The sequence below is a fragment of the Cataglyphis hispanica genome, chromosome 6 (genome assembly GCF_021464435.1).
Source record: "Cataglyphis hispanica isolate Lineage 1 chromosome 6, ULB_Chis1_1.0, whole genome shotgun sequence".
Lineage (NCBI taxonomy): Eukaryota > Metazoa > Arthropoda > Insecta > Hymenoptera > Formicidae > Cataglyphis > Cataglyphis hispanica.
In genome coordinates, this window is record NC_065959.1 from 5,827,510 (window position 1) to 5,844,529 (window position 17,020).

A 17,020-nucleotide genomic window follows, 5' to 3' on the forward strand; every position below is an offset into this window, starting at 1 on the left:
TATAGATTTAACGTCTTAAGACAAGATTGAAAGCCTTCTATTCGTTGAAAGTGGATCATTGTTCATTCTACGATGTAAGGCTTCAAAGTTTATATCAACTGTGACAAAAAAGATCAAGCAGTGCCAGGGAACAAAGTCTTTGCTTAATCTAGTTTGTAAAAGAAAAAGGGAGATGAGATATTTTCTTGTGAATAATACAAGCATCAAGATATAAAGAAGCTTGTTATTTATTCAATAAATGCGATTATATGGTATCTTTAATACCGATATATTCAGAAACGATTTATTTGAGATATAATATAATATTGTATAGAAATGCTCCATACATTTCTTTAGATTTCTTCTTTTTTATTTTGCTAATCTTTTTTTTTAAATATAAATTTGCCTTTATACGAATAATATCAAATCAATTCCATATTCACTTTATGAAAAGCGTCGATTCATCCACAAAACTTAAATCGCTTATCTCTTTCAATATCAATTATAAACCTTGTTTGCTTTCGATGTGGGAATTTTCTTCTTTCACCCACGACAAATGTTTCCGACCCATGATCAAAGCTCGTTCATTTTTCTATCGGACGATTGGATACTGCGAGGGTCGCTTTCGGCGTAAATCGAATTCAATGGCCTCTCGAATGAATGAAATAATGTAGAAGATACTATAACTCATTATCCATTTATTGTGATATAAACAACAATAAATTATTAGTAAGTGTGTATTAAACAATAAATTATTAGTAAATGTGTATGCCCTTTCCAAAACATTGATTTATTTAAAGTAGCTGTCTGATCCATTCGCATATGATTCCATATCTCTGTGTTATATTTGAAATATGTATGATGTGTATTTTTCATTTTTGCGTCTATAGTTAAATATAAAAAAAAAATTTCTATTTCGGGATCGTGGCAAGAGCTACTTCTGACAATATTTTTTTTGTTATATTCTATAAATATATTGTGTTACGTGTACATGACATTATGTTAGGAATATTAAAAAACAGTATCATTAATTATACAAATATACTGTTTACTATTCTTAATTTTGTAGCTTTTTATCTTGACTTTGATTTATTTTTATTAATTCAATGTAAAAGAAAAAATTCAAGTCAACGATTTATTTAAATAAAAGAAATAAGATGCAACAGCGTTTTAGCGATTAAAAATCAAATTCCGTGTCTATAACAGAGAACTTTATTAATAACTTCTTTTAAATAATAAAAATAAATTATGTTTAAAAAATAAAATGATTAATAATAAGATATTATTTTTATATTCTAAATTAAAAATTTTAACAATGGCATGTATATATAAACTACTTACATGACATTTTATTTAATGATTTACATTTACATTTAAACCATTTTCTGGTGCTATTGTAAATTTTACAAAATAGCATGTGTGTTGTAATTAAATTCAAATACATTGAAGAAGTCAACATTTTCTTAAAATTAAAGTATATGTACATTATTATTACAATATATGCAATATTAATATTTGTTCACAATTTAGTTATGCTTTACTATATAGGAAATGTTATTTTATTTTATTATTATTTTATTATGTTTATATTATATTTATAGGAGAAGTAATTGGCATTCAATCGTATGTTTGCTTTTATTGCCATTTTAGAGCATATAATCTAAGCAATGTAAACTTCTTGCTAATTGGTTCATAATATTCCCCGCATCAGTAATAAGATTCTTCTAAAGTGCTTGAGTAAATGCTAAAGTAAATGAAACTCGACCATAATCATATATTCACAGATAATGTTTGTTCTATGCAAATTCCTAGAGAAAGTAAACCCTTCCTAGGAAGCAAAGATACGAAATTATAACTAAATTGATACTAAATTGATTTTATCTTTTTATGTTGTATTTTTATTTAATTAATTAAATATATTATTTACTGCAAAAAATTGTCTGTAAACAAATTTACTTCTCTGAAACTTATATGAGAAGTACGTGAAAATTATTCTGAATATGTTATTTTGTATCAATTTTTAAATAATTTTTTCTTCTTTATTCTGCATATATTTTAAAAATACAATTTTAATTGTTTTTTTTTACAATGTTTGTATTTAATTTTATCAAAAAGCAATTTGTCTATCTATTAACTATCTATCTAATTGAAGTAATAATTTTTAATAACCTTTCTTCATAAAAATTCTTATCAATTCTTTCGACAATAAACTATCAAACTATCAAATTTTCTTAATTTTATCTAAATAAGTAATATGCATATAAGACTTTAACACAAAATTATAAGACTGAATATTTTATGTAATATATGAAAATTTTATTCAACATATTTACTGAAATAATTTGAAACATTTATGCGAAAAACGAAATATTGCAATTATATCTTTCGCAAAAAGGAAACCTCAATTGTCAATGCATCAAAAACTATCTACAAGCTCAACTTTACAAAGCATACAATTGGCAACTTTCCAATTTGGAATGACCTACTTTATTTAGAATGACAATGAATCAAAAGAGCTGCCTTTTGCAAATTATGATTTTTTTTTAAATAATCGTTGTCTCTAACCTGTTAAATCAATCTAATCTATTAGAAGATTATTTCAACTAATTTGTTCTAGTCTCTAATCAATTCATTTTGAAACGATGGATTTATCTACAATTTACAATTTACAATTTACATCTACAGTCCCTATAAATCCATTGTTCTAAAATAAAATAAAAGTTAATCAAAAACATTTTACTCAAAAAAATATCGCGATATTAGTTAAAATGTTGATACAAAGCAAAATGAAATCTGAGATAAATTACGCATATGTAATTCAATGTTGCAAATTATTGCAGTCCTAAATTTTCTCTCCGCATTATAAAACTCTTGCATGAATCCACAGAGAATGCTGTTTCATTTTCGTTGAAGCATTCTTTATTGTAGTTTTCTAAACATAGTATTTCTCTCGCGCTTATTGCATTCATTGCAAGAATCGCATTACGGATGCACGAGAATGCGTCCTATAGGACTCGTGGACTGTTGGATAACGTAAGAAGCCACGACTGTCATTGGCACTTAATCTTAATGTGCGCAGTGTGATAAATTTGTATAAGTACACATAGAGTTTCATGATAATAGCAAAATTGTAAAGAAACTTGGCGGTAAAAAAATTTCGCAATATAATACATGTTTAATTTCTTTTTAATGTATTGTTTAATGTTTATGTATCGTGTAAATAAATATATTTTGACATTTCGGACATTAAAAAATATATTGTATTGTATCTAGAAATTTTAGGTGCATATATTATAATATTTAAATTTACGTAAATTAATTTAAATTTACGTAAATTATGTGTTTTTATGTATATTATGTCAACGCAAGCATGTTGAAACGATATTTTTGAAATCATCTCAATGTTTCCATCTCAACATGAAACAACATAATATGGCAAACGCAATGAACATCAATAATCCTTTACATATTATAACGCTTTATATCAATTCAATTAAATTTGAAAACTTTAAAACCAAATGCAAAATTTTAATCAAAATACTGACACATGCGGTGAAAAAGTCCATCTTCTGTAATGACATAGTTCCATAATTTATACGCATAAATTATACATACATATATATGTGCTGCACAACTTCATTTAGCCAGATACTTCCGACAGTTATTATAATTGAAGATGAAAACTTTTCATTGCTCCGTGATTGAGTTTGGTAGATCTTGCATTTCAACAAAATTGCAATCGGATTTATAATGAAACTGCGCGAAACGATATCGATTCGGCGGAATGACTACGAAAATTTCAGTGCAGAAGGACGTTGGTGGTCTCTCGGGTACATCAGACCGCATTGCTCTTTGTAGAAGAATGTAATTCCACGTTATCAAAGTACCTGATGAAATGAACGAATGGGAAAGAGAAGATATAGTTTCCAGAAATCTATTATCTTGTTAACTGAGGCTTTGTTCGAATATTATTTAATATTTTACACTTTTCACAATGATAATTAAAATGCATTCATTAAAATAATATTAATTATTAATTAAAAAAATAATTAAATTTAAATTACAAAAATTAATAAAATTATAAAAATTAATATTTTTTGATTGATTTAGTGTCGTTCAATTTTCTGGAAATAATATACCTCCAAAAATTAGAATTTTATATATATATATATATATATATATATATATATATATATATATATTTAATCTAAATAATTTTTATATTGAGAAAATATAAAATATAAAATATTAGTAAATTAATAAAAAATTAAATAATAGAATCAAATTTTAACAGCAATGTTAGACATCAATATGTATAATCTATTAAATCAGTTTAATAAATGAGATTGTATATCCAGATTGCTCGGTTGCTAATCCTTATTGATTGGCTCGTTAAATATAATAACATCATGAATATCCTGCCTTATTTGCAGCATTAATAATGAGGCATATTGCTTTGTTAAGATGTTATAGCGCATGTAATTTAGCTATCAACGGGTTATTCCCAACCTAACTTAATTACGTAAATTTTTAGTTATTTCAAATCAATATATATAACTGCTTTTTATATATATGCGTTATGCAACATATTTTACAATTCTTAATATAAAATATAAAAATAGAATACAATTGCCAAAAGAGAATAAAAATAAAAGTAATATGTCGCAGTTTTCTTGCTAAAATTTTACTAAAAAGGTATTATATTTCAATGTAGAAATTAATTATAAATAATAAAACATCTTTGTACTTATAATATAAAAATAAGAAGATAATTATAATATATTACGCAATATCTCTTTTTCATTTTAATTAATTTTTAATATTTATAACAAAACATTAATGAAGCTTTGATCTCAATACTATTATAGCAAATTACTAATATAATGGCAATCTACTTAATAATGACATTGAAAGTTAATTCTATTTTTAATATCAACGGCGTAAAATATTTTAAAAAAGATATAATTTTTGTTTATAACTATGAATGCTATAAAAACTGCTTATCCTTTTGTGCGAGCAATAACGCCGGTATTGTTTCATGAACCATTATTACGTAAATCGTGACATTATAATTAGTTATCCAGTTCTCTAAGTACAATCAAATATAATCCGGTAACCATTATGTAAATGCTCACTGTTTTACCTGTTGCAATAGTAATTTGTAAGTCTATAATAAAACAAAAAGGATTCCAGTTCACTAAAGCTTTTGTCACATTCCAGGTCAACGCGCATACATTATTAAGGGCTCTTTTAAACACACGACCTATCAGCTTTCTGAAAAAGTCTATAAAACTGTTGATTACACAAGATCATTATTTGTTAATGTAAGTTATGCTTATATATCAAACACAAATTATTTATTTTTAATTTATTTACATTAAATTATTCTTTTTGACACTTTGTAACTTTAATTTTTGATTTGACAACATTATATAATTTGTCTTTTATTATATTTTTTTTTAATTTGTATTTGATATTACAATATTTCCATAATAACTGCGCAATAGCCTGGATTAACTCAATGCCGATAAACTGCGTAACTAAAAGCACATTTCAGCCGATTACCATTATTACTTGCAATGTATTATTCATATCTCGTTATATAATTCATAAAATAATTTACAATTACATAATATCTTGTATCTTTTACAGTTAACATCAATCTTGCAATTAAATTTAAAAGTAATTAATTGTTATTGAGTTAAAATACTATCTTTAAAAATTATTATTTTTTTTTCTTTCAAGAAAAGAATTCTACTTCTTAGAAAAAATCGTGCTTTATATAAGTTATTATGATATAACTATTATGACAAAAATGTTATAACAACTTCTATAAGATAAGAAAATTTTGGCAATTGTGCAACGATTACAGATTTGTATTCCATAGTTTCGTGGACACTTTGGCAAATGTAGTAATTTTTGAAAATGTTGGACGCAACCTGCTGTCATTTATCATCTAGAGTGGTTATCCAGCCAATTACATTTATTGTGAATGGGCTTGTATATTATATATTCTTTTGTTTACATCTTTTATGATCACTTTCTTTGCTCTGATCATATAATAGATGTATCTCAAATGCACTACCTTAAAAATGCAAAAATTAATTCAAAAGTGTTCACATTCACATGTCAATATCGTGCTGATAATTTTGGGTTATTGAAACAATAACAATTAATAATAAAAAAGAGCGTAGCATTACAGAACTTATAGTAATCATTAGGATAACAAAATAAAAATAAATTTAAAATTTAAAATAAAATCGATATTTTTTGGCAATAATGTTTTAATTTAAAAGAAAAATAGTATACAAAAATTTTCAAAAAATATATATATTACTAGATATATTAGATGAGTTGAATTATAACTGCAATTATATATATTCCACTACTATGAGATGGCTGGAAATACACACACACACAATGCTGTTTTTATACCATCTTTTTCGCGGTTATAAAGAGATGTCTGGCAAGTGTTAGAGATGACAGGCAGTTAGCATGATGACCGTATTTCTTCCTCCGAGAGGACATCGATCGAGGCGAGAATCGAAATTGCGATAGCCTAGAGAATAATCGAGGACGAAGACTCGAATGGTTGAACCACGTAATGGCGGTGAGCCGGCCAATATTGAGTTATGCTAGACCGGGATTGACGTCGAATACTGGATCAAGCGACGTTACGCATTTAGGTATTGCGGATAAAGGGCCGCATGCTGATAGTGCTTGATCTCTATGTCAAATTCTATAAAGATCTGTCTGGCGGATATGCTGGCATTCAATTTATTCCTTTGCGTATGAGAAATATCAAACTTTTTGCAGATACAATGTACATTTTTCTTTGTGTATGTGTATATGTATCAATTTTACTGTGTGTGAAAAAAGATCTCCATTTTTTTATATAAAGTTAATTAACAGTAAAATTAATTAACAGTACAGAAAATAAATATAATAATAGTTTTGAATATTTAGAAACTGATAATTATTATCAGGAAAAACATTTTAATTCAACATAAATTGATAAAAAATTCAAGTAGAATTAATTAAATCTTTTATTGTCAACATTTGCATTATATTTGACAAAATATCTCTTTGAATGCGCCAACACACAATATCTGCCGATATAATAATGTAGATTAAAGACTGATAAAATTGACGTTTCGAATATTTAAAATCTCAGAAAATTTGATTTCTATCCTGACTTAAATAAGAATGTTATTTGATTTGACTTACGCAGTGTTATATTACACCATATAATTTGACAATGATCTAATTAGTATGTACACACTTAAGTTCGTACACTCTGTTGTGTAATTTACACACAGTAAACCATAAATTAGAACCTTAGCAAATTACAATTTGTAAGTTAATTTATAATGATGCTCATCTTTGCATTTCTAATGCAAATGTAGCATTTTAATAATATTTGAAATGAGTTCATTAATTTAATGATATAATAATTATATAATGATATAATAAACCTTCTTATATTAAAATGTTCAAAAAATTATTTATTTTATTTTAATTTCTTTATTTTGGAGTTCAAATAACTTGTGGAATGTATTATATTAAAAGTATAAATATGTGAATTTATCGACTAACAATTTCTGTCTCGATTACATTCTTAATCTATTTTTGTAACTTTATCTGATCAAAACAATGTGAAGAGTCCATGAAAAGAAAATCGATTCGAAAGCAAACTAACATCTCAACGATCAAATGGCCGTTAATAAGTGTATCGATTATTTAAAAAATCTAGAATAATATAATAACACAATAAAACATATATATATATATATATATATATATATATATATATATATATATATAATCGATAAGCTGATAGAATAATTTCTCTCAATATAATTTTTGGTGGAACGAATATATTGAAGCAATGTCAAAGAATTCTCAACCTAAAATATTGAAAATTTTTATATATTAATTTTACAACATAATTTTAAAGTATATGTATTATCATATATAAAAACATATATAATAAAAGTCACATATTGTTATGTTGTTTTAAAACTGGTTTTTTATAAATTTATCTTATTTTAAAATTGAAAATATGAGTATATATGTATAACTAACTTAAAAATGATATTGTTTTATTCAAATTATCTCTTTTTATTACTTTGGCAAAAATTTAATAAAACTTTATGAATATCTATGTCATCTTTAAGGGCCAATATATTTTTCCAATAAATTGATATGCCGGCTTAAGATCTAGAATTTGCATGAGCCAACGAGCATTATGCAAAGCCATAACGTCAAGATTTTCTCAACCACAAAATTAAGAAAGAAGGATGCATGTATGTATGTATGTATGTATGTGTGTGTATGTGTATATATATGTGTGCGGTACAAGTTTTTTTTTTCTTTCTCATTTACTTGTACCACGTAAGGGCAATCCCTTGGTCGAAATCTCTCCTACATCTACGTCTACATCTACGTGTAAACAGCCTAAACTGAGAGTGCTTAAATTTTCACACAGCGCCGCCCTTTCGTAGTCTCCGTCGGTTGACCTGCGAGAAAATTTATGTACCGAAGGAATACGCCATAGTTTTTTTTCATTCTTTTCTTCATACATTTGCGATGCTTTCACCCACCTTTCATAAACCAACGCCGTTTTATCAACGCATTTTATCATACCTTTCTTCCTAAGATACGCTGAGTACAAAGATGTTTTTAAAGAATTCATGATACGGGCACAAATACTTTTTCAAACATAAAATTGCTTTAATATTATATTACAAAATGACATTAACATATAGTTATAGAGAAAGCTAGAAACAGATGACAAACGAGAAACAGCATAAATTGACAAACAATAAAACAGTAGAAGCTTTATTAAACCTCTTCTTGCTGCTTCGCAAAGCTTTGTAATTACAAATTCCCTGAAGGAAGATTGTTTAATCTATTAAGTTATGTGCACGAATGTCAAAGATTTGCTAATTGTACTTGTACACAAACTGTTTAATTAAATTAATGTAGACAATAATTACATAACATCTTGCCTAAATTTCAACCAATAAAGCAATATATTTATTTTATATCTTGTCTTTCTTGAAATCGATTAATAATATAAAACAAAAAGTAAAACGCTCAAATATTTTATTTTTATTTTTATTGTTTATTTTTATTGATTATCATATTTTGTACTGATTATTGCATTTCAATTACTTATTTATTTGCATTTACACATATATCTACATTTATTTTTTATTGAATCTATATTACCTTCTAAATTTCTAAAAAATAATCTCTTGATTGATATTTGCTAAGAATGGTGATTTTGTGCAAATGTTGCATCAGCTATGTATCTTACACGATTGCGCTTTGCGTTTCGAGGTGGACTAATTTATGCGCGGTTAAGTCATCCAGCTTTAGTGAAACGCTACGGTGTACGACGTAACTTATATGCACGTGACGTATCTGCGATGTAAATCGTACCATGGGTCTAAGGTACATGCGCGATATCTCCGTGTTCTTCGAAACAGGTCTGTTGAAAATTATAGGCCCGTCTCTTCCTGCTCTATCCAGTGCCAAGACTCGCCGAACCCAACGCAAAATCGCGGGAGATTTGTTGGAAGTGGCGGGTCGTCTTCCTGACTCGGCCTCCGCGGGGGAGAGACAAGTTCCCCGACTCTTACTCAGGGTCGATTTCGTTCGCAGCACGTATATAAGGGAGTTTAAAGCCTGATTTATTGTGACGACCGAGCAGGGCACGCCAAAATGCGAGAAGACAGGCCAACGTGCGACGCGACAAGAGTACAGAGATGTGATCTATAGGTACTGAGTCTATTTCGGATTATCTAACACGAAGATACATGTACGTGTAATGCGTTGATGTCACGAGAACATTGAGATAATGTTATACTATGTCGATACAGAGCGGTTCGTCATCCAGAGGCATGCAAAGTAATCCTCTTTACGTAAATATTTATATTATATATATATATATATATATATATATATATATATATATATATTCCTATATTTTTATATTTTATCTTAAAGTTGTTTTATTTTAATTTAAAAATTTATTTTTAGATATATATATATATATATATATATATATATATATATATATATATATACGTACATAAGATTACACTTATTTCACAAAATCTGTTTTTTAATATATTTGTATTTTTTTGATTTGTTAATTTCTCCATTCTTTTCTTTGGTTTATCTATCCAATGCTTATAAGATCATACCGAGATTTGCATCGAAAAAGATCGAAGAAACTAGAACAGAAAATTGGAGGAAAAAAAGAAATGGCCAATTTAGATGGTCGTAAGGTAAAACTGAGGGGAAATGTGTAATGTGGATAGTCACCCCAGAAGATAAAAGTCTATTGGAGATTTTGAATGGTACTCTAGTCTGCAACGATGAGTGGAAGAGCTTCTTTTTAGATCAATAGACTCGACAGAATGTATGTAGGATATTGACATTATATAGCGTGAAATAATATATAATCAAACGCAAGAGATACATTTTCAGCTATATAATACCATATTGCTTTATCAAAATATACCGATTTTATTACTAATATTATTCACTATCATTGATTAACGTAGATATAAGTATGGGGAAGATAAACCAAGAGAAGATATTTAAAGAAAAAAAAATGGAGAAACTAACAAATAAAAAAAAACTGAAAATATAATTCACGTTTTATTTTTAATATATGTTATCATAATAGTTAATTTTAATATTTTAATATTTATTTTGCAATTTTTTAATTGATCTTATTAAGAAAGACATTTTATTTTATTGTTCTAAAAAATTGAAGAATATCTTGCAAATTTATAATATTTTATTTTATTTTGCATTTTCTTAGTTATTGTGAAAAAAATATATGTAATATTTAAGCATTAAAAAATATTTAAACATTTGCATATATATTTTTTGGCATATATAATGACAGGATTTTATATTCTTTCGTATATTTTATTCTATTTTTATTCCACGAGCGTAAGCAATTCGACCAAATTGGAGATAAAAACGATATATGGAGATAAGAAACGGGGGTGAAAAAGAGAAATTGTAATCGTTAAGCAGGACAATTCTTTTTTTGGCAAGGCAAGTTATTTTTGTAGTTATGTGTGACACGTGAAGGTAATGTTTGAGTCATACAGTGATGTCAGAAATTTCTTAAGCGCTGTCTTACTTCTCTGTACTACAACTACATCTTAAATTAATTTGATATAAGCTTCCAAAGGTCATGAGGCCTAATACAAAGATGGTAAATAAACACGTGCTGTTATCCGCAATACATGCCGCAGAAGACCGCAGTAATTGCTTATCAAACCTTCTGATATATAGATATTGATAAAGACTGAAACACAAAATGTTAGAGACATTTAGTTGCATAAATTAGCAAAACTCTATGTAAACGGATTATTTTTAAAAATGCTGATACAAATAAATTAATATTTTTTAAAAATTTGTTTTTTATGCAGCATCGTGAAAAACTATTATAATGCAGAATTATAATCATAGTCTTTCATTAAGCTTATTTAAAAAGTAGTAAAAGCTATTAATAAAATTTATCAATTTTGCATTATAATACATCTTTCTACAATATAATTTCTATTAAGCTATATACTTCTTATACATTTGTATGTATCGTTCATATAAATTTACCTCTCATGCAGAATTTAATCTTTGTATGAAAAGAATGTGCTTATTTTTACTTTTATTTCTTATATTATCTCAGTATAATCGCAGAATTGCGAAAAGACATATCTATCTTCAATTTTTATTAAGTTATATCTTCTTTGCAATGGCTAAGAAACAAAGGAAAGCTCTAGGTAGGATCGTAAAACTTCCGGATATAAATATCAATCTCTTTTTTACATACCTGAAGATATAAGTCTATCTCTGCTTTCAGCGAACCAACAAGTAATAAATTATATTTTTAGGTAAAGGGATGCATGACTTTGATACATTTCTTTTCCCCTCGTAGACTATTTCTTCTTCAAAGATTTCGAAACTCGCAAAACTGCTTCAACTTTATCCCGAACTCGGCGAGCTTATTCTCATTTTGTGCTTTTCTCTTTTATTCGTAGTATTGCGAAAAGTTATGGCAAGTATACCGAACGCAATTGCTACCGTATCTATTTAATAATAATAAAAAATTGATTACGGTTTTATAAACTTCGAATTGATTGCATTGCTAAACTTCAATAATTTTTTTTTTATTAATAACATTACAAACGTTTCTATATCCTTGATACAGATACCAAAATTTTATTTTGTATAAATGTATTATTGCATCTATATTAAAATATAAGCAATTAATTATTTTAAAGAATTTTCACAAAATGCAATAAATTTACATTATACTTTTATTTTTTTTCCATAATATAAGAATTATATTTTATAAGCAAAGTATATTTTATTGTATTTTATTGATTTATTAATAAATATATATAATGTAGGATTATATATATATATTAATTTATTACTACATTTTTATATTTATTTTTCTAATAACTTTTTATTTTTTAATTGGAAAAATAAAATCGTTGACTATCTACGATTTTTATCTTACCTCAGCAAATCTCTTAAGAATAATGATATTCGTCGTCTCGCCTCTTTATTTCCATAAATCCTTGATCGTCTCTTCATTCAGTCAAGAAAGCTCATGTGCATATGAAGCACATAGCTTGAAAGTTCTTCGATTCAAAGCAATTTCAAAGAACTTCGCTCGACAACTAGCTTTACGAGCGATCTAGTTGCTATTTTATCACCCTCACTTACATCGAATGCTATAATTTGTGAACGTGAAAGTAGGACTGTAACAACTGTAAAATGCACAAGTATACGGATATAAATTTTCCGAAAATGGTAGTCACATTAATTGCAATCTTTAGATAAAGGGAATAAAGTTAAGATAAAGGGGAATTGTGGTATATAAGACGCAAAATTGTACATATCTATCTAAAATATATCTTTTAATCTCGAAAAATGAGAAAAAGGAAGACAATCTGAATTTAATGCTACATGAATTTATAGGCAGCCGTTATGAAATCCGTATTAAACCGAGAAAAATGAACTCATTAACTCTTAATTTCTCTTTGATTTGACCTCAATTGGTTTAACACAGTAAGTGAGAAAGGTAGCTATAGTAGCTATTTTGTTCAATAAAAGTTGTGAATTGTGTAAAAGAAAATGATATATGTAGATAGATAGATAGTGTGCGTGATTTGTTAATATTTAAATGTAATTAAAGAATATATTCCATTGTATATCATTTTTGCAAATAAAATTATTTTCTCAAAAGATTTTATCATTTATCTCGTAAAATAGAATTTTATAATTAATATATTTAAAATAATGTAAATATTTTGCTATATATATTTTTTTTATTTTTATTTTATAAAACTAACGGAAAATGAGCATTTATACAATTGTATGTATACCTTTAAAATTGGAATAAAATATTGATTTTAATCATCCAACCATCAACCAACCATATGATACATTGCAAAAATGCAAACTCCATTTTCTCATCGACTCATTTTCAACCTTTCTAACGCAGCACAAACACAACTAATGCATGTGTCTCTTCTTTGCTTGTTTCAGATACTAACACAACCGAACTCACAACTCACACTAACCAACTACGACTTTTGAGAACAAGCATTATGATCTCGTCCAGGGCTTCATGCCAACGCCCTAAGCCCTGAATGTGAAAAGAGTTTATTGCATCCTGCACAATAAAGAACAGGGGCAAGCCCGAATATTATTCAATGAATAAATTGTTGAGCTACTAAATAAACCGTGGGTTACCAAAGTTTAATCCATGGATATTCTATCGTAGGAATTGATTTTAATGTTATATTTTTAAACGGAATATACGACGTGTTTGAAGTGTTGGAACGCGTATCAGGGTGAGCATTTAATAGAGTTCTTGATGAGAAAGAAATTTTTTTTTAAGTATATTTATTTAATACAAAATCTTTTAATCATAAAAATCTGATATAAATTAAATTTTATATCCGTATATTCAGAATACATATATTATACAATATATATGTTCTGAATACGAATGCATCTAATCAAGCCTGATAACATTACTTTAGTAGAATCCATAGATATTGATTAGGTATATCCTCTGTTTGCAATTGTCAAGTAATGTCAGTTTCACAATAAGAATAGTCTTCGTATCAAGTGGGAAAGCTTTTTTGTGGATAGAAGAATTACGCGTTAAAATTGTCGCGGATGAGTAAAAGTACAGAAAGGTGCTTCCGTTAAAATTGCGATCCTTGTAAATTGTTGACCATTTGTGACGTGAATTTCGAGGATGCAGGTGTATCCGGTCGGAAAGTACGCTTTTGGAGGCAGCAGACGGAAAAACGCGGAAAAAGCAAGAAAATTCGCTGACTGTATTGCGCATCTGTATGCACAGTTTCTATTGAGAAATCGATAACATCGCTGAGACGAAATAGATAAAAAATCCGTACAATATATTATTTTGTCACAAATATTGCTTCAATAATTGCGTCGAATATTATATTTATCAAAATTTTAGTCACAGTTTACTATTATATTTGCGCGTATCTCATTAGCGCAATATGCGCATACACTTTGGAAATAATATACGATATAATCATAAGCATAATACGGTACAGCGCACACGCGTAATAACTAAATTATATTAAATTATAATAATACAATATATGTTATGTAAAGTTACAGCAAAAGTAAAGTTATTCGCGGAAAGGATGAAAATGTATTTGATGCGCGCTAAAGAATAATTGGAAAAACAAGTCAAAAGTGATGCCGATAAAATTAAATAAATTAAGAATAAATTAAGAAAAAAAAAAAAATAACGATAAAATCGAAATTAAGAAAGATGCTAGGGTGACGATCCTACAAAATGCCTTGCAGAGTTTTTCTTGGAAGCCTGCGGCGACTTCGGCGACGTAAACGAGCGGAGCCCTTGTCGAGAGAAAAGGGCTCCGCGAGAAGAAGGCCGCGCAAACGTACTTCTGGGTCCGTCGGGGTGTTGTCCGCCGGGGGTGGCGGTGGCGGTGGGGGAGGAGGAGGTTGTAGACGTCGTGATTTGGAACGTCGGTCAGGTGGCGGTCGGGGTGTTCCCTGTCTTGCCACCATCAGTTCTTCTGTCGCAGGATCCGCGGGGGGTTGCGGCCCCGTGGTGGGGCTCCCCTCCTATAAAAAGCGCCAAGGTATTCATAATTGAAGGGTGGAAGACCTAGAATACTAAATAGATGCAAAAAATAATACTCTACGTTGCAATATAAATCTTAAATTCTATATCTGCATTTATTAATTTGATATTTTAATAGTTTAATACTACAAATTAAGCTGTATTTTTATAACATAAAGAACAACAATTTTATTTTTGTATAATCTGTAAAATTATGAGGCTCTTAATTAATATCTCATTTTCATAATTAATTAAATAGTAATATTTAAATCAAATTAAAAATTAGAAACAATTGTTACATACATATATGAATAATACATACAACTTTTATATCGGGTTTATTTTTTAAATATTCAGAAGTCTCTTTTTAATTTTCTACTTAATTAGCGCACTAGAAAATAATGCATATTCGCGTTTTATATTTAAAGCTAACGGCACCCTTGAGAATACTTACATATTACATTGTAACGATCTCATCCCTTTTGTCATTTCATATCTCATAAACTTCTGCGAAAGTCATAACTTGATTAAGAATTGAACTACTCCAATTTTATGAATTCTTGTTTTTCTTTAAATAATTTAATCGTGCATAACGTAATTAAAACTTTAATTGCAATAGAATAAATACAATAAAATATTTCAAATCACAAGCATAAATTGGAGCGAATATTATCTACAAAGCTAATGTCTCATCTTAAGATTTTTCTATCAATCGATAAGTTTCTCGTTTATATAAAAATACTCACGGCCTGCTAAATCTAAGCTTCGAGAGATCTGATCGCGTTATAAACTCTCGAAGGCAGTGGCGCTGTTTGGGGTCGTGGCAGCCGTGGACGCGGCAGGGATCGCGGGGGCGGCGTGAACTTTTTCGGTTCCGGCGTCGCCCCCGCAAATTACGCACCAGGACTGCAGGATGTTGCGCCTGAGCTGCGAGAAGTCGTGAACATCCTGGGCGAGAGAAACCAGGCTGGCACTCTAACAGGCGTGGGTCCGCCACCAGGAACGCTGGACAACGACAGCACGTGCGACGATGAGGAAGGAACTTCTACGAAGAGACCGCCGAGGCCTCTTTACAGGAGATTCATTAACTACGTGAGGCAAGCCTGGACCGGCGTCAAATTTGCTCTAGGTATATTCCCAGATTTATCGATGTAAAATTAATTGTTGTCGCAAAAGATAAATTTGTTGTTGGATATTTTTATAGATAGTACGTAATTCAGACTGTTATATTTTAGAAAACACATGTGAGTAATATAATTGCATTTTTTTTTCAATCCATTGGATTAAACGCTTTTAAAAAGATAAAATTAAAAAAGATAAAAGAGAGAGAGAGATGAAAAAATAAGAGAATTATATGCTTAATGTATCTCATATTATCTATACCTCCCTTTCTGAATAAAACTGAAATAATGTAACATGCCACAATATAAAATAAAACAATAGTGAGTTTAATAAATGGCCATTTAAAACCAACTCTTTAGATTTATATAAGTAATAACGTCACATATAGAATTAGTAAAACGCGATATTCAGTTATGGTAAACGTATAAAATAGTTATATGTACAGATGTATATACACATATATGCTATATGTCATAAGAGAATCAACTTTTCTCTTTTCTGATGTATTCAAGAATCGAGAAATCATGTGGGAATAACATTTTACGTTTTATCAAACTTAGGATATTCGATGAACTCACGTCACTATATTTTATACTGCGTTTTCTTGGCCAACCAGTAAAGAGCGTACTTGTTCACGTGAAGATCTCCAGGGTTTTCCTGTTCAACACTGCATGCTACTCACATGTCTTACCGGTCATCTATGTTGCATGATAGCTGCACCAACATAACAACGCTTGCTTA

General features: G+C 28.4%; 1 protein-coding gene across 2 annotated transcripts in view; it reads left to right on the forward strand.

Moving 5' to 3' along the window:
- The window catches only part of LOC126850312 (Kv channel-interacting protein 1-like), a 107,515-nt gene that overhangs the window by 61,489 nt on the left and 29,006 nt on the right, over nt 1–17,020 (forward strand). The window contains exons 1-2 of one of the 2 annotated variants that reach the window (XM_050593178.1): nt 14,867–15,176; nt 15,957–16,286. The exons of the other annotated variant lie outside the window; for it this stretch is intronic. Coding sequence (XP_050449135.1) covers nt 14,867–15,176; nt 15,957–16,286 — 640 coding nt within the window. Of the gene's footprint in view, nt 1–14,866; nt 15,177–15,956; nt 16,287–17,020 lie in introns of those variants that run through there. 2 annotated transcript variants of the gene reach the window in all.